Source organism: Empidonax traillii, unplaced genomic scaffold, assembly GCF_003031625.1.
Source record: "Empidonax traillii isolate 1590-97213 ecotype Southwest subspecies unplaced genomic scaffold, ASM303162v1 scaffold717:size860381, whole genome shotgun sequence".
Classification (NCBI taxonomy): Eukaryota; Metazoa; Chordata; class Aves; order Passeriformes; family Tyrannidae; genus Empidonax; species Empidonax traillii.
This window is the reverse complement of record NW_020955910.1, coordinates 543651-564735: the sequence shown is the minus strand read 5'-3', so window position 1 is coordinate 564735 and position 21085 is coordinate 543651. Positions and strand designations below refer to the sequence as shown.

Below are 21085 nucleotides of genomic sequence, written 5' to 3'. Positions count from 1 at the left end.
CAGGGCCTAATTTTCCTCCCAGGATGCCCAAATGGATGTGGCACCAAGGAAGGAGGATGGTGATGGTGGCAGGAGAAACGCCAGCAGCTGGTTGGGAAGGGGGGGAGAAGGGATCCTGCAAAAGCAGGAGCCACCCCCTCGCCACCAGCTCCCGAATGCTCCAGATCCCGTTTCCTGTCCTCGAGATAATTACTCCTTTTGCTTTGAGGGAACATGAAGAACTGCAATTAGGAGACAACATGCAAAATCAGCCACGAGGGCCCAGCTGGCTCCCAAGGACGGTGCTTTGGGTGGTCATGGCCAACCAAATCCCCTTTCTGGGCAGCAGCAGAGGCTGTTTCAGCACAAAACCTACCCCAGCCCAAAAGCTGGAGTTGATATGACAGGCAGCATGTTCCCACAGGTGAAAAATCAGCATCTTCCCCCTCTGGTGTGGCCCATGCCCTGGCACATACCAAATGCTGTGCCTTGGGATGGCAGCCCTGGCAGGAAGTGGGGCAGAGAAAGGGGTGCAGGTGCATAAGGTTGGGGGAACATTCCCACCACTCCTTCCCTGCACAGCCCTTGGGAGTTGGAGCAGGTTCCTGGCTGGGGCTGCCTGCTCCCTGCCCTCTGCAGTTTTGGCAGAGGGTTCCCAAGCCTGGCCAGCAGGCAGGCTTTGCCACAGGGCCGGCTCCATCCAAGGCTGTCACGGCCCGGATCCAGCCACCCCGCAGCCCCATGGCGCCAGGAAGGCTGTTGGCTTTGTTCTCCGAGCCCAGATGCGTCACTTATCTCTCCCCTCTCTTGCCCTGACGCATTTCTTCCTCTCTCTCCTTTCCCAGCCATCTCATGGGACTCTTATCTCAAGCCCCAAATCACCCTTTCCAAGGCAAGCCCAGCAGCATCCTTCACAATCCTATTTCCAGGGGCTTGTGCACAACAGGAGGGGCACAAGTGATAACCTGGCAGCCAAACCCTTTTCCTTGACATCTTTGTGCCACATGGTTGTCCTCAAACCCCTTCCAGCCACCAAGGTGGGAGGGTTAATTCCAGGGGTGCTGCTCTGAGAACAGAGGTTGCACTTGACAGTTGGCTGCAGTGGGTTTGTGAAGAAAAAGGAAAAAAGCAAGTGAGGTGCAGAGCCCAGGGCTGGGCTGGGAGCTGTGGGATGAGGTAGGATGGGACAGATGAGATGCACAGCCTCTGGTAGTGCTGCCCCAAACCCACACGTTTGTGAGCATGAGCAGAGTGGGAATGCCACAGCTGGCTACTCAATTCATCCTGCAGCACCAAGCAGTCACCAGCAGCTATTCCAGGTGCCGGATGAGGTGCAGGGAGCACAGCACTGCACTCCCAGCTTGCTCAAGTGCTGTCCCTGCTGCCAAGCCAGCCTCGTGCATCCGAGCAGCCTCGACCAGAGGTGGTGGATCCCCAGGTCTTGCAGAGCAATTGTTGGTGGAGGAGAAATCAATGCCCACTCAGGGGTTCTTGCCGCGTGGCTGCTCCATCCGCCCTGTCAAGCAGGGGTAGAGTGTGACGTTCCCCGTGGTCCCGGCCGCGTGTCTGGGCAGCATGGAGCAGGTCTGCCTGATGTAACAGCGTGGGGAGGCTGAGACAAACCCTGCTGCCTGCAGTGGCATTGCCTGTTATGAGGGACCGAGAGTAGCATGGTGTGTTTGAGAACACACACAGCTCATCACACCAAGGAGCGACTGTGCAGGGTAACGGCCATTCCTTGGGTTCGGAGGGGAGGGGGTTTCTGTCTGCTCGTCTGCCCTTTCTGGCTGCCCAGTTTGTGAGCCTGTTAGTGAGGTTTAAACATCATGAAACTTAGCAAAGGGAATGAAAGAAAGACCTCAGAGATCCCCCATCCCCCAGAGTGCGTGGACAGCAGTGCCTGTGCAAAGGGGATGTTCAAAACCCCCTCAGCAGGGCAAGGCTGGAGCAGGAGCTCACCAGGTCAGCAAGGAAACAGGCCCATGGATTCCCAGCGTTGGCATAGCTCTGTGGGCACACACACACACACATACACATGTGGATGTGCATGCCAGCATGCGTGTATTCTTGTGTGCATCCCTGTGCATGCACACTCATGCATGTGCACACACATTTCCAGCCCTCTGCATCCACAGGGATAATGTCATGTCCAGGTGGAAGAAGCCCATTTGGAGACACGACTCCCTGGGAATTTGCCTGTTTCATCAGCACAGTGAAAACCCCATGTTTTCCTGCCTTCATATCCAGTCTGCCTCTTGGGAATAGTCCCTATCCCACGCCTTGTCCTAAAGCACACTCACAAACCGGCCCTGAGGTCAGAGGGGGCTCAGCGCCTCGGGTGCTCAGATCCAGCCTGGTTCAGCCTTTCCTGGCTCAGAGGAGCCGCTTTCCGCCCCTGAAATAGCAACTCGGGTGATGCTCTCGGCAGCTGGGGATGATGATGCAAAATACTCGTTATCCAGCAGGAACAATTAGACTTATGGCAATTATCTCTGCACTTGCTGAGAGATGCCGGAACGGGCCGGCTGGCAGCCAGATCCCAGTGTAATCCCCCGGTGGGAGAGACACAGTGCCCAGCATTGCCAGGAGCTGCCTTTGCCATGGAAGGTAGTGGGAGGATCCCAAGAGCTTCCTGCACTGCCAGGAGGGTCAGTTTTGCAGGGGAGTGAGGGCAAGGACAGATGAGTGTCCACCTGAAAGCCAAATGTCCCTCTCTAATGACATTTGTTTGCATTTGGATCAACGGTGAACAGGCTGAACCATGATGGGGTTAGAGCATGATCTTGGGAACTGAATTGCTTTGAGTGATTCTCCACCCTCCCTCTCTACCAGATGCCCTCGTGGGAGAAGCCAGGGTAGGCTCAGCTTATCTGCAAGGTAGAAATGGGCAAAAGCTGGCTCCAGGCTGGACCAAGCCACGGGCACCCAATGGTCACCAAGCCGGGTAGTGGCTGCTGAGCTGGGCTAAGAGCACATTCTTTTGGGGGAAAAAGTCAGGCTTCTGGCTTAGAAATGCCCATGGGGTAAAGGCAGGAAGGACAAGCTCACTCATTTTTCAAGTCAGAATAACAAGGAGGATTTTGCTTTTCCCCCTTGACATTGTTTGAAAACCTTATTTTGATTCCTCTGCAGCCGCTCAGGGCCAAAACCCCAGACCAATCCCATCCCAATAAACAACTCCTTCTTGGATAAATCCGTGTGCAGCCAGGATGGGGAGAAAGCTCTTAGGAAGGATGGGGCATGGCTGAGCATGAGATCATTAGCCCAAGGAGTGCCCAGGAGCAGGGGAGCTGGAGCTGGAGCAATGCGGAAAGCCTGCTCTGGGAAACCTCAGGCATTTTCCCAGCAACAACTTTATCTGAGGCAAGAATGTCACCACATCCTGGCCTTGTTTGTGCTTCAAGAGCCAGCAAAAGTCCCAGGAAAGTTTAGCTACCTGGTCATCAAAACCTCTGCGATACGCTTTGTTTATTAGCAGCTAAACATTAAGCCCTGGGCAAACAGGGATCCTTGGGGCCAGGGACACGTGACCATGACAAGCCACCCATGGGAGTGGGTGGGAGCTGCTGGAGTGGCTGAGGAGAGGGACAGTCTGCTCCAGGTGGAGGGAGGGCAGCATCCTGGGGGTGCCCAGGGAGCCCTGGAGGAGGAAGGCTCTCTCTCACCAAAACGCTGCTCCCTCCATAGCACTGCAGAGATGCACCATTTCCAGGTCAGGAGAAGGATTAATTGGCTTCTCACTGGAGCTGGATGGAGGCTTCTCCATCTCCCAGATGTGCAAGAGAGCTGCGTCTCCCACGGCGCCAGCGCTGCCCCAGAAACCCACTGCTCTGCATGTAAAACTATTCTTCAAGGACACCTGACTGATCTCACAAAGCCCATGCAAAATTTGTCTCTTTTCAGTAATTAGGCCAATTATAGAGAAATGGTGCTTGCAATTCAAGTGCAGGACAGCCTAAAATCTCAACCCGATTCTTTTTCAGTGATGCCAAAACAAAGTCCAAACAAAGCTGTTTTCCTCTCCCCCTGTGTTAAGGAACCCAAGAGAAACATTTTGAAGAGCTCCAGCATCAGGTAATGCCTTTTCCTGCCGCACTTGAAGGGACTCTGACAAACACACAAACGAAGCCTGACCCACTTTAGGAGAATAAGAACAACTCCAAGAAAGGGCCTGGGATTTCATTAATGTCCTGAGGGCAACCCTATTAGTATCTGCTTTGTGCATCCAGGTAAATTTATCTTGACAAGTCTCTTGTCCTCTGTGACACCCACCCTGTGTCCGTGTGTGGGGCAGTGCTGCCTTGGAACCCACGGACACACGAGCACAGGGGTGCACGAGCTCAAGGATGCACCCAGGGATGCACAAACACAGAGGTGCACACAGGGATGCACACAGGACTGCACACACCCCTCGGGAAGCTCTCAGGGATGCACATTCATGCAGGGATGTACACAGACACAGGGATGAATGTGCAGAGGCTCACACACATACGTGCTGTCCCACCCCATCCCCTTCCCAACGTGCTGACTGTGCGTTCAGAAAGTCAGGAGAGAAATCCTCGCCCGGGCTGAGCCCTGGGCTCTGGTGCAGGCACTTTCAGCATTGCTTCAAGGCCACAGTTGCATACTGAGAGTGAAACTCCTGCTGCCTCATGTGTTTGGCTGCACGTGTTCGCTGCCTCACTCATTATTTGTAAATAATGGCAGGGACGTTGCTGACTCACCACAAGGCAGCCGGAGCCAGCAGGGTTCCAGGGCTGCTTTTGCCCAGTGGTAACAAGGGCATTTCCCTCTGCAGGCTTAGGTTTCCTCAGGGACACCCCAAATTCACACTCCAAGTTCCTGTCTTGCTTCTGAGAGGTGACTTTTGCCCCTTTGCACTGGGTGGAAAACAGCTTGGGGGGTTCACACCTGACTGTGGGACGATCTGGTGGGACCCTGCAGAGACTGGGGGCTCCCAGGACCCACCACCCCAGGATGTCCCATGGGCACAGCGCTGCCCAATGGAGACAGCGAGCTCCAGAGCCACCTGCACCTGGAGGTGGGCCAGGCTGTGGCTGATCCATCTGCGTGTTTTCCTGGATCCAGGATTCTGCGTAGCTGACCTTGCGCAAGAAGCCCTTGGTGCTCCCTTCGCCCACGCCATAGCTGGGATGCCTCCCCTGGGGTGGCACAGCCTGGGCCAACCTCTGTGTTTGCTAAGCCGTGGGATGGGATCACTGAGCATCATGAGATCACTGCACACTCCCTGTGCCCTGGGATCATCCCCACTCACCTCCCGAGGCTCGGAGAACTGAAGCACTGGCCTTCATGGCCAGGCCAATGCCCTGCAGTGACACTCAGCCTGGTGCTACAGGCAGCCTGGCCAAGCTCTTGTCCTGTACGCCAGGCTATCCTCAAGGATGGCACCTCCTGGGCCATGGGATGATGGCCCTTCTCCGATGGCAGCCCAGTTTCCCCAGTATCCAGTGGCTCTGCCAAAGCCTGATGAGCTCCAGCAGGCGTTGGGGTTCTGTGGATGTGCTTGGTGCTGCTTGCTCACACCACCTGGATCTTAAACCCTGCTGGCACCAGGGGCACCAGCAGCTCTGGGAGGATGTGGTGGTGCAGGGCTGCGTGTCTGGGGCAGCCAGACCTCCAGGACCTAAATACCTCTGGCTAAAACATGGTTTCAAAGGATGAAACTTGGCTTATGGCCCCCCCATTCTCATTAGCATCCCCCTGAGAATCCTGGGACACCAGGGACCTGAAATGGTCCCTGCATGACACCAGAAGCAAAGACAAGGCAGAGCCTAAGACTGAATTCCCATCTGGTCAAAACTGGGGGGGATTTTGGCCGGGAATCTGAGAAGTTGCAGGATCGCAGCCGTGGCCTAACAAAAGTCCAATGCTCGTGTGCCTTGACTGCAGCCAAGGGCTGCAGCTCTAACTCCTCATTCCTATCACCCTGTCCCAGGTGGTTCCAACACTGACAGCACCTCCCCAGCTGAGCAATACAGACTTATCCCACCACAGCAGCTTAGCAAGACTTAAATAGAAAATTCAGGCTGATGATGCAGTGCCGGAGCAGGAGGAAGAGATAAAGTTCAACCTGGTGATAGCCACATAGTAAAAAATGATAACAGAGCTGGTGGCAACAGCACAACAAGCTCCAGATGGTCCGGCATCGAGAAGTGGAGCACAGTGAAATGTCAGACCATCAATATAAAAACATCAAGTCATTGTAAGGAAATAGTGAAAGGCACAGAGTCACCTGGTGGTAAATCCCTCAAAAGTTCCCTGTGGAAGCAGACAAGAGGTACAATCTGTACAGAAATTAAAAAAAAAAAAAAAAAAAAAAAAAAAAAAAAAAAAAAAAAAAAAAAAAAAAAAAAAAAAAAAAAAAAAAAAAAAAAAAAAAAAAAGAAAAAGATTAACACTGCTATCGTAAAGGAACAGGGAAAAACAAAAGAGGCTCTGGATACGGATTATTTGATCAGCTGGTTTTTAGGATAATGGGTTAATGAAATGTCTGGGTAAGCAGAGTGTACACAGGAGATCAGATGGTTTGGAAACATTCGCACATTTCAGAAACTGCCTGTCCAGAAAGTGAATTGTACAGAGAGCCACAATTAAATCGAGGAACAGGTCGATCATTTGCACTTTGGTTTATTACCAAATCCAGGGGGAAATTATTCTTTTCATTCATCGCTAAGTGTCTTTGTTCATGCTTTAGCTGCCTCACAGGGAGTTTTCACAGGTTGCTCATTCAAACCCTTCTGCTGAGGAACTGACAGCGAGTGAAAAAATCCAGAGTGAAAATTAGGGAGAACTGCACAGTTTTGGAGCTCCACAAGGACAGGTGAAGATTTAGGCACAGTAGCACTGCTGCTCACCTGAGGTTAACACTGCACAACCAAACCACCAAAATTCTTCTCTTCCCTGCCAGCTGGGTCTCACCTTTCCCCAAAGCCATCACTGGGGATATGGACACCATTACCATATAGACCACAGTTCTACTGTCCCCTTGTACAGGTTGACACTCAAATGGTGACAACAGTCTCACCCGATGAATCAACCAGCAGCTCCAGTGATGGAGGAGCCTGTCAAACCACAACACACCTGCAAAACATCTTTGCTCTCCCCTGGACTTGCCATGAGACATCACAAACCCCAAAGGACCAAGGTGGGTCACCTGGGGGAGCTGCAGGAGCTGTTCCCACAAGAAAGGGAAGGCAGAGGCAGGGACTGGGAGAAATGCCAGCTAGATAAAGCTGTGTGTTCCAGCTGCTGTGGGAACACAAGACCCAAAATGAGAAAGGAATGGCACAAAGAAATACTGACTGACAGCGCTTTAGGTAAGGCTGAATGGTATCTGCATGTTGTCACCTGCTCCAAAGACTGCCTGACTCACCCATCAGAGGCAGGCAGCCAGCAGCCCAGCAATTATTGCTGCCCTCCTCCAGAAAGCCAAGGGGAGAATTAAAACCGGCACGGCACCGAGGGAACTGTCCCCCACGGAGCCTGAATCAAACCTTGCTTTAGAAACAGCCCTTAAAAAGAGACAGAAATGAACCTCTCGGCTCAGCCCCATGCGAAGGACACAGCATCCTGTGCCTGCTGCTTGGCTCAGTCGAGGGCCATAAATACCACCAGCCTTCCTGCAGGGATCCGCTCAGCGGAACCTGGGCTCCCCCAGGCTCCTTCGCACATTCCAGCATCAGCTCCCAAAACAGGATCTATTCCTGACGGTAGGAACAAAGTGAGCGATTGCATCTGCTATATTTAGAGCAAACAGTCAACACTCCACGTTTAAATGGTTACCAGCATTCTCATTAGATGTATAAATAGCCTCTGTTTGCTTTCCGAAAGCAATTGGTTTAAAAGAGAAAATTGCCTTGCCAGGCCTCCTCAGCCTATAACTGTTGAGCAGGGGGGCTTATTTCAAATGAAAAATTAAATTATGAGTTTTCTCTAAGCCAAACCAGGAATAAAAGCTCATGACTGGGGCTGGTATTATCAGTGCTACCATGCTTTTATGTGGATACAGGGGTTTAAACAGTGGCAGCAGTTGGCTGCAGCAAACTCAGGCTGTTTGGTGCAGAGGGCATCACCCTCCCTCTCCCAGCCTTGATCACTCACCATTCCGACCCTCCTCTTCCACCCCACACATCAGTCTTACCAGAGCCCCACTTCTTCACGGAATCACAGAATGGTTTGTGTTGGAAGGGACCTCAAAGTTCATCTTGTTCCACTTGGGTGCAGGGGGGATCACTGTGTGGGTGCAGGGGGGGATCACTGTGTGGGTGCAGAGGGATCACTGTGTGGGTGCAGGGAAGGATCATGAGGGGGTGATCACTTGGGGTGCAGATGGATCACTTGGGGTGCAGATGGATCACTTGGGGTGCGGGGGGATCACTGTGCGGTTGCAGGGCAGGATCACCGGAGCGGGGCGCACACCCATGACCCTCACCCACACCCCCGGGCCCCGCTCCCCTCACACCGTGAGGGCCGGTCCCGGTGGGCGGGGCCGCGCCCGCCCCGCCCCGTTCGTCACTTCCGGTGCGGCCCGGCGGGCCCGCCATGGCGTCGGGGGGTCCCGCCCGCGCCGCGGAGGAGCCGCCGCCGCCAGAGCCCCCCGCCGAGCAGAAGCCGCCGCCGCTGCCCCCCGCGCAGGAGGAGTTCTCCTTCCTGCCCCTCGTCCACGACATCATCAAATGGTAACGGCGGGCACGGCCACCGGGACACCCCCATCCTCCCCGCCCCGCCGGGCACCGCGTCCTGGCACCGCAGCCCTACCCCGGCCACCCCCCTCCAAGGGTGCTGCTGACACCAGAGCCCTCGGGGGACCTGGGGAGGAAACAGGGCTAAGGGACCTCTCCCCATCAGTGATGCTCTCCCAGCCACAGCATCCTTAGGGATGCGCCCGACAGGGGACAGGGTTAGGGGGTTTCCCCTTTGATGATGCTTTTCGTCGTTAGCATCCTCAGGGATGTCCTGAACAGGGAGCAGGATAATGGGGTCCCCCCCGCAATGATGCTGTGCAAGCCCCAACATACCCAGGATGCTCTGGGTGAGGAGCAGAGTTATGGGGTTCCCCTTCAAATGATGCTCTCCCACCTCCAGCATCCTCAGGCTGCCCTGGATGAGGAGCAAGGCAGTGAGACCCCCATTTTAATGATGTTTTTTCACCCTCAGCATCCTCAGGGTGCCCCCAACAGGGAGTGGGGCAATGGTATCCCCCTCAAATGATATTCTCCAGCCCTCATCGTCTCTGCAGCGCCTTGGATAAGGAGCAGGACAGCGAGATCCTCCTTTTAATTATGTTCCTTAACATCCTTATGGTTCCCTGGACGGGTAGCAGGGCAGCATGGTCGCCCCTCTGTTGATGCTCTCCAGCCTCCCAGCATCTCCTTTGCCCTTTTTCTTCCATCCAGATATCCTGGGAAGAGTATCTGAGGGAGCTGGCACAACCCCAAGTGCATTTCTGCTCAGAGCTGTGCCATTACCTGGGTGGTGTCGGGGTCACCTGGGCAGTGCAGGTGCTCCCATGGCCCAGGTACTGCCCCACCACCCAACACCCCAGGGCAGGAGGGTTGTACGACCGCTGGGTCATTGCTCCAGAGAGCTGAACTGTTTGGCTGATAACAGCCTCAGAAAGTACAGACAGTGCGTCAGGAATACAGGCCATTTCTGGGGAACTGTAAAAAGGAGGATGTCTTCTGCAGTGGGACAGGTTATGTTGTTCTCTTCCCACCTCAAGATAAGCACTTTATAGGTAAAAGGTGATGGTACAAGGGTATTGAGAACCGACGTGTTTCTGGCCCAGGATAACTTCTCCAGAGATGCTTGCCTGAGTTCCCAGAAAGTGAATGGCTCTGTCATGGAAATCCATCCAGGCCAGCTCCGTGCCCTCACCTGGGCACAGTGTAGGGTGAGGCAGTGGGTGTGGGAAACATGAGTCCCCTTGTTCTGGCTGCACCCCTGACTGCTCTTTCCCTGTGCACATATTGGGGAACTGAGGCTGGTTTGTGTCCTGCTGATGTTTCACTTGAACCAAGCACATCTGAAAGATGAGAGTGGCTCATCCTTAATGACTCTGCAGCCTGAGCCATGGGAAGGAAGGAAGGACTGACACCCCTGACACACTGGTCCATAACAGGCACAAAACCACAAACCCTCTGATTTCCCTCAGCTTTCCAGTTGTGCTGGGGGTGGGCAATCAAGTTGCCCCTGGCCTTGTTTCCTCCTGATCTGTGCCAGAACTGAGGCTGAATCCACTACCAGGTGCTTGTACCTCAGCAAAGCGGGCAGTAGTCGTGGGCTGAGGGCTTCCCAGGTTCTGATATGTCACCGAGCAGGTCACAGTGACTCAGAGATGACAGTCCCGGGGATATCTTGTGCCCTATCCCGCCGAACCACCCACTCCTGTCCCCCAGTTTCCTCGCTCGGCCCCGCGCGCGGCACTCCCCGGGCGGCTCGAGCAGGCGCGGGTTCCGAACGGTGCCGCAGATGGGCAGGACCGCAGAGGCGAGCGGTGGGATGTTTTTTGCCTCACGTCCCTGACAGATGGCAAACGTATTGTCCTCTAACACTGCCGCGAGTCGCAGAGCCCAGCCCTGCTGTTCTGACACTGACTCAGCCGTGAAGACACATCTCCAAGGTGACTCTGCGCTCGGGAGCGAGGATGGATCGCGTAAATTTGCTCACGCTCAAGGACGTGCTCTTTCCTGTTGGTTGGGCCCGGGGAAAGTTTTCCTAAACAGGGCTTGCTGGTATTTTCAGCCCTGCACAGTCCAGTGGCATCACTGCTGAGGTCCCAGTGCGTGGCTCCACCAGCGGTGGGTTGTGCTGGTGTAGTGAGGAACACTTGTGCCCTAAGGCAGGTCTTATGACCAGTCCCTCGGCACAGGCTGTGGTTGGATGTTGCGTTGGATCCTGTGTTAGTGCAGGCAGCTCAGTCTCTTCCCACACCTCCTTCCTCCCACCTCTCCATGTCCCCAAACAGGGAGTCGCTTCAGTAGCTTGATCCAGCAGGAAAACCACCCACGAGGAGAAAAAGCCACCGAGCCTGAAATATTTATCCCCTTGGACCTACCAGCCAAAAGACAGCTGTCAGTTCTTTCTGTGTGGGGAAGGGAATGAGACGTGGGGAGCCCTGAACAGGGAGGGCATCCCTGTCAAAGCCAGACTGCAACTGGTGGGTTGAAGGCAGTGTCACCCCTTCCTTCTCCAGATGTGCCATGGGGTTGGCTGTGTGTGTGTGTGCCTGTGTTTTTCCACTGCTGACCTGACCATGAGTGCCTGCATAATGGGGAGACATTATAGTACCAGCTGCAGTTTTATTTAGAAGGGAATAATGAATATTTTGTTCCAACAGGCCTTTGAAACAAGCGGCGACCATCTGGTTAAAAGTTTTGCTTTCAGCCATGTCACGATTCCCCAAAGTTATAATCGAGCCCCTCTCTGCTCTGGTCATGCCAAGCAGATTTATTTTTAGGTCTGTCTATTGAACAGGCTCCCAGTTTTTCAAAGACCATTAGAATCCCGCTCTCCCCATTAACAGGCGCCCTGGAAGCAGGGACTGGCTTTTGCCTGGAACTGGTAAAGCTTCTCGCTGGTGCTAACAAAGCTGAGTCAGATACTAATGAGGGTTCAAGGGCAGACACTGCCTCAGACAACACTGAGCCTTGAAAAGCACAGAGCTGGCTGCAGAACCAATTCTGCTGCTCTTAAAAAAAAAAAAAAAACACAACCCAAAAAACCCCCACTGCTTCTCTTTTATTAGTTATACATCCCCAGAGAGTCCTTTTAAAGCTCCAAAGTACAATTTTCTCTGCCTTTGGACACTCTCTGGTGCTTTGGGGAACAGTTTCTATTTTCTGCTGTCAAGCTGTTTGACTGCATTGATTTTTTTTGTATTACTGCTGCAACAGGTCACGGGTGAGAGTGAGATCTTTTCTTCCAGGTGCCTACACAGAACGCACATACAGTCTTACCTTCCCCAAAGAGAGGTACTGGAGTTCAGAGGGAGAATTTAGCCTGCCCCAGGGTAATGTTTGAAATCTGCAGACCAACTCCTAACCCAGATGATGCATCCTGAGGTGACTGGATTGTGTGCTGGAAATTAGCAGGAAAATAGTTTGCCCCTAAGTTACCCAGTCTGTATATCTATCTGTGTCCATTTTATGGGGATAGATGGATCAGGTGCGTGTAGCTAGATACCAAGACCGAGTTTCCCAGAGAAATCCAGTTTAAACCCTGGTTGTGTTGGAAATTACAGTGCTTCCAATAGGAGAATTCAACAATGTCTCGATTTTCTCTCCTGTGCAGCATGGACAAGGACAGCCAGGATGTTCACCAGGTACTGAATGAGCTCAAGAACAAGTTCCAGGAGATGAGGAAGCTGATCAGCTCCATGCCTGGCATTGGTGTGAGCCCAGAGCAGCAGCAGCAGCAGCTGCAGAACCTGCGGGAGCAGGTCCGGACCAAAAACGAGCTGCTGCAGAAGTACAAGAGCCTGTGCATGTTCGAAATCCCCAAGGAGTAGGACGGGCACAGCTCCAGTCCTCGAGTCTGAGATGTACCTCCTTTCCAGGCTGAACAGGGTGGCAGGAGTTTGCTTTTCTTTCCTTGTGGTTTTTTGGTTACATTGCTGCGGAACTGTGCCTGTGTGGACCATTGAACCACAGGTGAGTGACAGTGAACCAGAACACCGAGTGCCTCACCTGGGGTGATTGCAGCGGCACCTTCCCTTTGATCTGCTGCAGGACTGTGCATTTGTGTATCCATCTCCTGTTTTCTCTCGGGGTGGGGTTCTTTTTTTTATGTTCAAACCAGAAGGAGACATTATGTTTTCTCCTCGCTAGGGGTCAAAGTGCCTGCTGGTTAATTTCAACGAGAGTGGAGGCATTTTCTGCACTGTTTTTTACTTAAAAATGGCCAAACATCAAAAGGGAACATAAGAGGGAAGCGTGAGCTGCTTGGCCCTGCTCCTGGAAAGTGACTCTGGAACACTTTCCATTTTCTGTGTGTTGAAAGAGGAGTGATTACTTTCAATTGCTTCTGTATTTCTCTTTCTGAACAGTTGATGGTTGTGTTTGAGATGAGTCAAGTAAAGATTTATGAGTTCCAAACTGCCCCTCTTGTGTATTCACTGGGTGGATGTGGGCTGAGCAGGGGCAGGATGTTGGCAGCACAGAGGGTGTGTGTAGCCTGGGCCCAGCTCCAACGTCTTTTCCTCAGAAAACAGAGGAAGGGCAAGAATCAAAACAAAGGACATAAATGATAAGAGCTTTTGATTATTCCACGCTAAAGTCAGGCCTCACAGGACAGGTCAGTTCCACACCCAAAGTGCTCCAGGGGCTTCCCACAACCGCGAGTGTTAGAGCAGCTTGAACAGATAATTCTGGTCTTTGGGAGCTGGGATTGTTGCACCTCACCTGTGGTTTAGAGATTTACTCTGTCCCCACTGGAATCCTGTACTAGTACTTTCTTTGGGAAGGTGCCAGTGTGTAAACTCTGAGTAAGGCAGAACACCATGATAAACAAGGCACAATGTACACATTATTTATTACTGAAATTGCCTTTCCACCAACCAATTGCCTGTCCCAGCTCAATAAATTCCTGTGTCTCATGCCTGGACGATGTTTTCCATTCTTTTGCCAGTCGCTGTTCCTGTGAAATCAGGCATTCACAGGGCTGGAAGAAACAACCTGTTGCCAAAGAAATGTCTGGCACTCGGCACAGGAACAAGTTAACTCTGTCAACCTGAATCCAAGTTTCAAGCGAAACTCAGGCGAAACTCAGGCGGTTTGCTTTGCAGTCTCACTCCCCCACCTTAGTTTTGCGGCTTCAGTATGATTTTCCTGCCATTAATATGTATTAAACACAGATTTGTGCTGCTGTGTGAGGGGGGAATGGGGGCTGAAAATGAACTGAAACAGAAGCTGGAGCCGGGAAGAGCTCTTCCCCTTTCCCTTTCACTTCTAGCAATGATTACTGTGACTTTGTTATCGGGAAGAGATTAAAAACCATCAGATGCAGAGGTGACCTTTCGAGCAAAGTACTTCCTTTACTCATATTGCAAAATAAAAACAATATCCCAGCCGGGGTGCCAATGAATCACTCTGTGTTGACATCATTAAAGTGTGCTTAGTTAATCGGGAAAGAGCACGAAGCACAATCAGCTCTTTGTAACGAAGTGATGTCAGTTTGCTGGGTGACTGCGGGGAATGACATGCCAGCGCCCGGCATGTCGTGGGGCTGGCAGGATCGTCACTGGTGGAGTGAGGAAAGAGTCCTGGCTCAGTGACCCGTTGGAGTGAGTAACTCCCTGCATGGCCCCTTGTTACCCCGTGTGGCAAGAAACCGGCGGCTTGCAGAGGCGGGAACCTTTGCACTGGGAGTCGGGAGAAAATGGGGCAATAAAGGGACTGAGAGGCTGGTTTTGGTACCTTGGAGCTGGGCTCAGGTCTTTTGTTTTACAGGTTTTGCTGCGGGACAGGGAGAGGAAGCGAAGACAAAACCCACAAGTGTCGTTTTTAAAAAGATTTTATTAATTTGTAGAAAAAATAAAACATCAAGTTTCACCCACGGTAGAAACACTTGAAGATTTTTTTCTTTTTGTTCATGTCAATGACATACAATACCTACATAAAGTGCCTATTTTATTTTGAAAAACCCTTCCCGCTCCCCCCACCCCTCCCCAAATCTTGCAAGTCAAACAAGACAAATGTAAACAAGAGTCAGTTTTTTTGGTCCATCGGGGCTGTAACTCTGCAATGTCTTTGCAACACCTTAGGAGTGTCTTCTGCACGTGGTTTGCAGACACAGACGAACACACGACACAGAGCCAGAGTCCGTGCACAGCTTCTCAAGTTGAAGAAAAAACAACAAAAAACAACCCCAAAGCCCCAGGCAGGTGCTGGCAGGCCCTGCCCTCCCTTCTGAGTGCAGTGCCCGAGGCTGGGTGTTTTGGGAGGGAAAGAAACACCAAGGTCTGTGCCCTCCACATGCATCCTCCCACCTGGCCAACAGCAGTTCACCCTTTCCCTGTCCCTCTGCCCAGAGGAGGAGGCTGTTCTCAGTGACAGCCCCCTCCTGCCCTCCAAAGCCTCCCCCTTCGCATCCCTCGCTCCCAAAATGCACCCCCGGGGGGTAGAGGTGATGAAAGCGGGAGGAGGGAGGCTGGGGGAGAGGCGACCCCCTCTCTGCCCAGGGTGGGCACCTGCCCACCCTCCTGCCTGCCCAAAGTCAGTTCAGAAACGAGCATCACTCCCCCCTCCTTTCCTTCTTTCCTTCCTTCCTTCCCATGGGGAGCAGAGGTTCCTAGCTGATCACGCAGCGATCCTTCTCCTTGCCGTGCCCGCCGCCGATGGCTTTCTCCCGGATGTACATGAGGTCGCTGTGGACGCTGGGCCGCCGGGCGAAGGGGGCCACGATGCCGTACGCCTCCTCCGTGCCGCCCCGGCCCCCCTCTTTCAGCAGCTTTTTGCCTTTCAGAGCCTTCTTGTGCAGGATGTCGCAGTACTGGACCGAGACCTTGCGGTGCAGGTCGGGGCTCATCTCGCTGGGCAGCTTGGCCATGGCGAAGAGCGCCTGGAACATCTGGTCCAGGCTGCTGTTCCTCTTGGCTGAGATCTCGAAGTAGGCGCATTTTTTGGGGTCCCCTCCCACCAGCTGCTCGATCTCCCGGGGTTGCACCTCCCGGTAAAAGTCCCGGTCGCCTTTGTTGCCGCAGATGACCAGGGGCACCTCTATGTTCTCCTTGGTTTTGTTCTTCAGGCACGACTTGGTCTCCAGGATTTGCTGCTTCAGGCGCTGCACCTCCTCAAAGGAGTCCCGGTTGTCCAGGCTGAACACGAGGATGAACACGTCTCCTGGGGGCAAAGAGGGAACATGAGATGGTTGCAGGGATGGGGACACAGAGCCACCCACTGCCCAAGCCATACAGAGACTCTGGGAGGGAAGGACCGGGCAGCACATGGGTCCATCAAGAAGAGCTGCCCATCCACTGAACACACAAAATCCCATCTCCCTTCTCCCGGGACTAGAAAAACCTCCCTGAAACTAGGTGAGAACACCTGAAATCAGGCAGAGGGGCCCCGACAAGTACCTGTGAGGATGGAGAGGCGGCGCATGGCTGGGAAGGGGTGGTTGCCCGACGTGTCGAGGATGTCGAGCTGGTAGACCTCGCCGCGGATGCTGTAGAACTTGCGGTGGAAGTCCTCGATGGTGGGTGTGTACTGCTCCTCGAAGCGGCCGGTGAGGAAGCGGGAGACGATGGCCGTCTTGCCCACCTTGGAGGAGCCCAGGATGACCATGCGGTAGCAGTTCTTGGCGGGGATGCTCAGCTCGGCCTCGCTGGGACACATCTTCTTGATCATCGCTGCCAGTTTCATTGAAGCCGGCGGAAAGTGCAGCTTGCGCCGAGAAGAAGGAGGAAGAGGAGGAGGAGGGTGAGGACGAGGAAGGCGCTGCCTGCCCGGCTGCTCAGCCCCTCTCCCCTCGCAGGAAAGGTCGGTGTGAGCTCTGCACGGCCGCCGCCGCGTTATATGGAGGAGGGAGCGCCCGCCCCTCGGCGCGTCACGGCCCGGGGCGGCGGCGGCTGAGTCAGCGCCCGGCTCCGCGCCCGCCGCCCCCCGCCGCTGCCCGACCGCGCTCCGGGGCTGTGTACACCCGTCCCGTTCGCACCCCCGGGGCTTGGCAGCCCGGTCCCGTTCGCACTCGACGAGCTTCACAGCCCAGTCCCACTCGGAGCCCGGGTGGGACTCCTTGCGCTGCTCAGCCCTGCCCCGTTCGCACCCCGGCTCGCACTCCCGATGTTTGGCAGCCCCGTTTGCGCTCCCGGTGTGGCACAGCCCGCTCTGGGCTCCCGGTCCCGTTTGCAAACCAACCCCTTTGCATCCCAGCCCGGGCCCCCGGTGTTTTGTACCCGTCCCGTTCGCAGCCCGGTGCGGGCTCCCGGCGCCCCGCAGCCGGCTCGGGGCTCCCGGGGCTCCGGCACTGGAGTGACCCCGAGCCGCACGGATCCGGGACTGGGGTTGCAGAAGGTCCCACCCCATTTCCCGCAGTGGTTTTGCTCCACTTTACACTTGCCCGGTGCAAGCGCCCGTGAGACCGGAGAAGAGACCCCCTCCCGTTCGGTGCGAGCTCCGGTGCGCGGGGCCGGCAGCAGAGGGAAGTTTCGGTCCGGGCGCTGCAGCGCGGGCTGGGGGCTGCGCGGTGCCCCTTTGGCAGAGGTTTTTGTCACGGCGACTCTCCCTTAATCCCGGTGCCGGTGCCGGTGCCGGTCCCGGGGCGCCGAGCGGCGCCGCTGCAGTGCCGGTTCCCCCCGCTAGGGGGAAGGAGAGAGCGCGGCCGGCGGCGCGTGCAGGGCAGGTACGGGGGGAATGGGAATGGGAATGGGAATGGGAATGGGAATGGGAATGGGAATGTGGCCTCACTGGGAGAGCTGGGAATGGTCAGCCTGGAGGGGAGAACCTCAGAGCCCCTTCCAGGGCCTAAAGAGGCTCCGAGAGAGCTGGAGAGGGTCTTTGGACATGGAGTGACAGGAAAAGGGGGAATGGCTTCACACTGACAGGGCAGGGGTAGATGGGATATTGGGAAGAAATTCTTCTCTGTGAGGGTGGGGAGGCCCTGGCACAGGCTGCCCAGAGAAGCTGTGGCAGCGTCGAAGCCCAGTGTTTAAGGCCAGGCTGGACAGGGCTTGGAGCAACCTGGTCTAGTGGAAGGTGTCCCTGCCCACTGCGGGGTTGGGAACAAGATGAGCTTTCAGATAGATCCCTTCCAACCCAGACTGTTATGTGATCCTGTGATCTATTAGAAAAAAAAAGAAACCAAAACTTAGCAAAAGGTGATGCTGTAATAAGGTTTGGGGTAGCAGAAGCCTCACCTACAGCACTGAGAGGGACCTCGGGGACAGCCAGAACACACAGGCTGGTGCAGAGCGGTGCATTTCATCAGCTCCGCTTGGGAAGAGGCTGGTACTGAGCTCTTCATCTCCATCCCCTTCCCCCCCCGCGTGTGGTGTTACACTTGGATATTAATTTAAACACTGTTCAAAGACTTATGTAGGAATTGTGCTCGTCTGTGGGTTGGAAGGGAGCAGTGGATTAAACAGCCCTTTTCAGCCTCATCCCTGCCTGCAGGGAAACATCCTGCCTGGAGGCACAAGGACACTTGGAGGAGAGAAAGTGGGACAGTCTCCCATGTTTAGTAATCTGTGTGTGAGATAGCAAAGAAGTTTAATAGCTGAATACAAAGCCCAAATGTATCACTCCCAAATAACAAAAAAGATCATTTAATTGAAGTGGCTGATGGAAAACAACGGGGGGAATAGGAAGTGCCAACCTCTGGGGGACAGACAAATCGAATCTCTTGATCGGCATTTACTGTTGACCGTACAACTATTAATAGTGTCAGGAACAGGTAAAAATAGCCTGCTCAAAGCCTGCTCCTGGGCTAACAGGAAGAAAAATCCATTTATTCCTTCTAAGCAGCTCTTTGGGCAGAGCACACCACAAGGCAGATGTGCCCTGGGGTCCTGTGGGCTCGGTGGGGTGGGACCAGAGCCAGGGACCCCCTGGATGGGGCATCAGGGACCCTGGATGGGTGAAGGAGAGACAATGGCAGTGGGAGTTCCTAGAGAAGAGGACGTGGGCACTGCCTGTGCCACCCCAGAGTCCAGCTCCTCACAGAGTCATGCAGAGCCCAAGCAGAGGAGCATTACACGGCATTAGGCTGAGTCCTCCCAGGATCATCTAGAAACTCATCTCCTGGTAGGAGCAGAGCACATTGGCTTCCAGTGATTGATGATAAAGGATCCACTTTGCTGCGAGGCAAAGCCTTCCCACGGTTATGACTCTCTTAAAAATCACCAGCTATTTCTGACCTGACTGCAAATAGCCCGAGCCTGAAGCAGAGGCAGGTAAAAGAGCATTTCCCCCACGGCTGCCAGAGTTTTCCACTGCCATTTGTGGGATGTTTTGCTCCTTGCTTGGTTCAGGAGCATCCAGGCTCTTTCATGGAGCAGTTTGGTACAGCCAGGGCCGCAGGCAGGATGCTCTGCACGAACCCCAGCGACACCTTTAAAGGAATCACCTCCAGCATTGATTAATCCCTGTTTTCTTGCTATTTCCCTCCCTATTTGCACCCTTGTGGATTTACCAGCCACCTGCCAAACAGCAGAACCCACCCTGTGCCCGAGAGCAAGTGACTGAGGAAGGGAAATTCCACGAAAGTCACACAAACATCCCAGCGACAGAACATGCGGGTCCCCAGGGCCTGGCTTGGACGAACTGTGCAGCAGCAAAACAGAGCTCACAGCACCAGCCACGGCTAAAATATAGGAAGCAAAATGTTCCAGGAGGCAGGAGCAGCACCAGGGTGCCCAGCACAGGGACAGGCGAGCGGAGGATACTCGGAAAAGGACAATTACATCAGAACATGAGTTTGGTTTCCGAGTGTGCTGCGGAGCCGGGAAGGATCGTCCCCCCGGGGCCGGGCTGGCCTCGGTTCACGGACGGGTCCTGCGGGTCCAAGCGGTGAAACAGCCAAGACTGGAAGGGCTGTTCGTGCTGTTCCCACCCGGCTCACGTAGACCCCGCAGCTCTCTGGGGCCACGGAGAGGAGCAAGTCCCACATGAGCTCCTTATCATCACCGTTAAGGTGCTCTGTGTCCTACCAAGGGCTCATTCCTGACGCAGCAGCACGGGGCATTCCCTGGCTCCTGAGAAAGTACACACATGGGAAAAAGTCCACTCCCCAGCCCGGCTCCCCAATTCCTGCTTTTTTTCCCCAGCACAGGGACCTGTTCTTCAGACAGGGACCCTCTCTCTCTGGTGGGTGTGCAGCAGGCCGGCATCTGTCTCCTTATCCTGCTCCCAAAGAACCAGCGTGGGCTCTGTGTTTCCCAGCAGCTGCTGGTGGACAGCGGGGTCTTGTGGGACCCCAAATCCTACCCTGACTGCTCTTCTGGGATGGGAAAATGAGTGGATAGACAGAGGAAGAGGGGAGCAGCTGGGTAGGGAAGGGAAGGGAGGCTTTAGCCATAGCTTTTGCTTGTCCCCCTGGGGAAAAGCATCTGATTAAATCAAGATGCAGCATCCAGGGTTGCTATTCATTCCCTATATTATTAGCTTGTCTCATTTTATTAAATCTCCTTTAAGGCTTTTCACAAGGAGCACATAATTCCCAACATATAATTTTTCCCAGATGAGATATGATGCAGAAGTGGGCTGCTCTGTCACTGGGGACCGGGGGGGGTGGCTTTATTTGTTTCCTTCCCCCACCCCCTGCTTCTTTAGCAACACTTTTCATGTCTCTTGATTACTTTTAGCTTTTGGGATTTGATTACAGAGAATTTGAAAGCCTGAGACATTTATCAAGTCCCAAACTCCTTGAGTCATCCAGGCAAGGGGTGGCAGGATCTCCCTCAGAGACGCCATCCTTGTGTCCGGCACGATGCAACTCCGAGCCAGGAGCACCCTGGAAATCCCCTGCTGCCACTTTCCATCCCCTCTCATGCCATCCTCTCGCCCACAGTTCACTTCAACGCAGCAGCATCCTGCCAGCATCCAATGGACAAAGGTGTCTGCATGTCCTGGATGTGTTCCCAAACTCCGGCACTCTCTGCTCCTTTCCAAAGAGCAGCAGCTTCCCTGGGATTAGAGAGAAATGTCACCTGTAACTGGAGATGGGCAGAAACTGGGCTTGGAATATAAGGCACAGGGGAGAGGGAGGCTCAGTGACCCCAGCGGACACATTGCTGGATTTCAGGAAGGTTCCCATGGAAATAGTGGTGGCTGCCAGGGTTGTAGGACACAAATTAAAGCCCAAGAGGAGGCAGGGAGCCGGGCACGCATCACTGGGCTGGAGCTGGCAGAGGAATGGGCAGTGGTGGTGAGGGCTTGGAGCCTGGAGGTGTTTTCTGTCCAGGTCCCACATCTGCTCCTGCAGCTCCGGCTGTGGGTCCAGAGGGGCTGCGGGCGCAGGGCTGGAGGTGTTGGGGGGATCGGGCTGGGCCAGGGTTGAGCTGGTGCCCAAATTGAGGGCCCTCGATGCTCCCAGCCCTGGAGCAGCAGCACAGAACCGCAGCCAGAGCCTGGCCCCGACATCTTCCCAG

At 54.3% G+C, this 21085-nt stretch overlaps 2 protein-coding genes across 2 annotated transcripts; one reads left to right on the top strand and one right to left on the bottom strand.

The window, feature by feature from the left end:
• Positions 1 to 8535: 8535 nt before the first annotated feature.
• On the top strand, positions 8536 to 13094 carry MED9 (mediator complex subunit 9). The gene is made up of 2 exons (XM_027900306.1): positions 8536 to 8678; positions 12292 to 13094. The coding sequence occupies exons 1-2, from the start codon at positions 8542 to 8544 to the stop codon at positions 12506 to 12508; spliced, it is 354 nt and encodes a 117-aa protein (XP_027756107.1). The 5' UTR covers positions 8536 to 8541; the 3' UTR covers positions 12509 to 13094.
• A 1401-nt stretch (positions 13095 to 14495) lies between these two features.
• On the bottom strand, positions 14496 to 16495 carry RASD1 (ras related dexamethasone induced 1). The gene is made up of 2 exons (XM_027900305.1): positions 16076 to 16495; positions 14496 to 15839 (listed from the first exon to the last, which is right to left on the bottom strand). Exons 1-2 carry the CDS (start codon positions 16359 to 16361, stop codon positions 15289 to 15291), a joined length of 837 nt encoding a protein of 278 aa, XP_027756106.1. The 5' UTR covers positions 16362 to 16495; the 3' UTR covers positions 14496 to 15288.
• Between the last annotated feature and the right edge of the window lie 4590 nt (positions 16496 to 21085).

What these genes read in the sequence shown, in the direction of transcription:
- MED9 (XM_027900306.1), top strand. Translation starts at nt 8,542, where the DNA reads ATGGCGTCGGGGGGTCCCGCCCGCGCCGCGGAGGAGCCGCCGCCGCCA. An exon ending in GTCCACGACATCATCAAATG is followed by an intron (nt 8,679 to 12,291) that starts GTAACGGCGGGC and finishes TCTCCTGTGCAG; the next exon opens with CATGGACAAGGACAGCCAGG.
- RASD1 (XM_027900305.1), bottom strand. Translation starts at nt 16,361, where the DNA reads ATGAAACTGGCAGCGATGATCAAGAAGATGTGTCCCAGCGAGGCCGAG. An exon ending in CCGCCTCTCCATCCTCACAG is followed by an intron (nt 15,840 to 16,075) that starts GTACTTGTCGGG and finishes CTTTGCCCCCAG; the next exon opens with GAGACGTGTTCATCCTCGTG.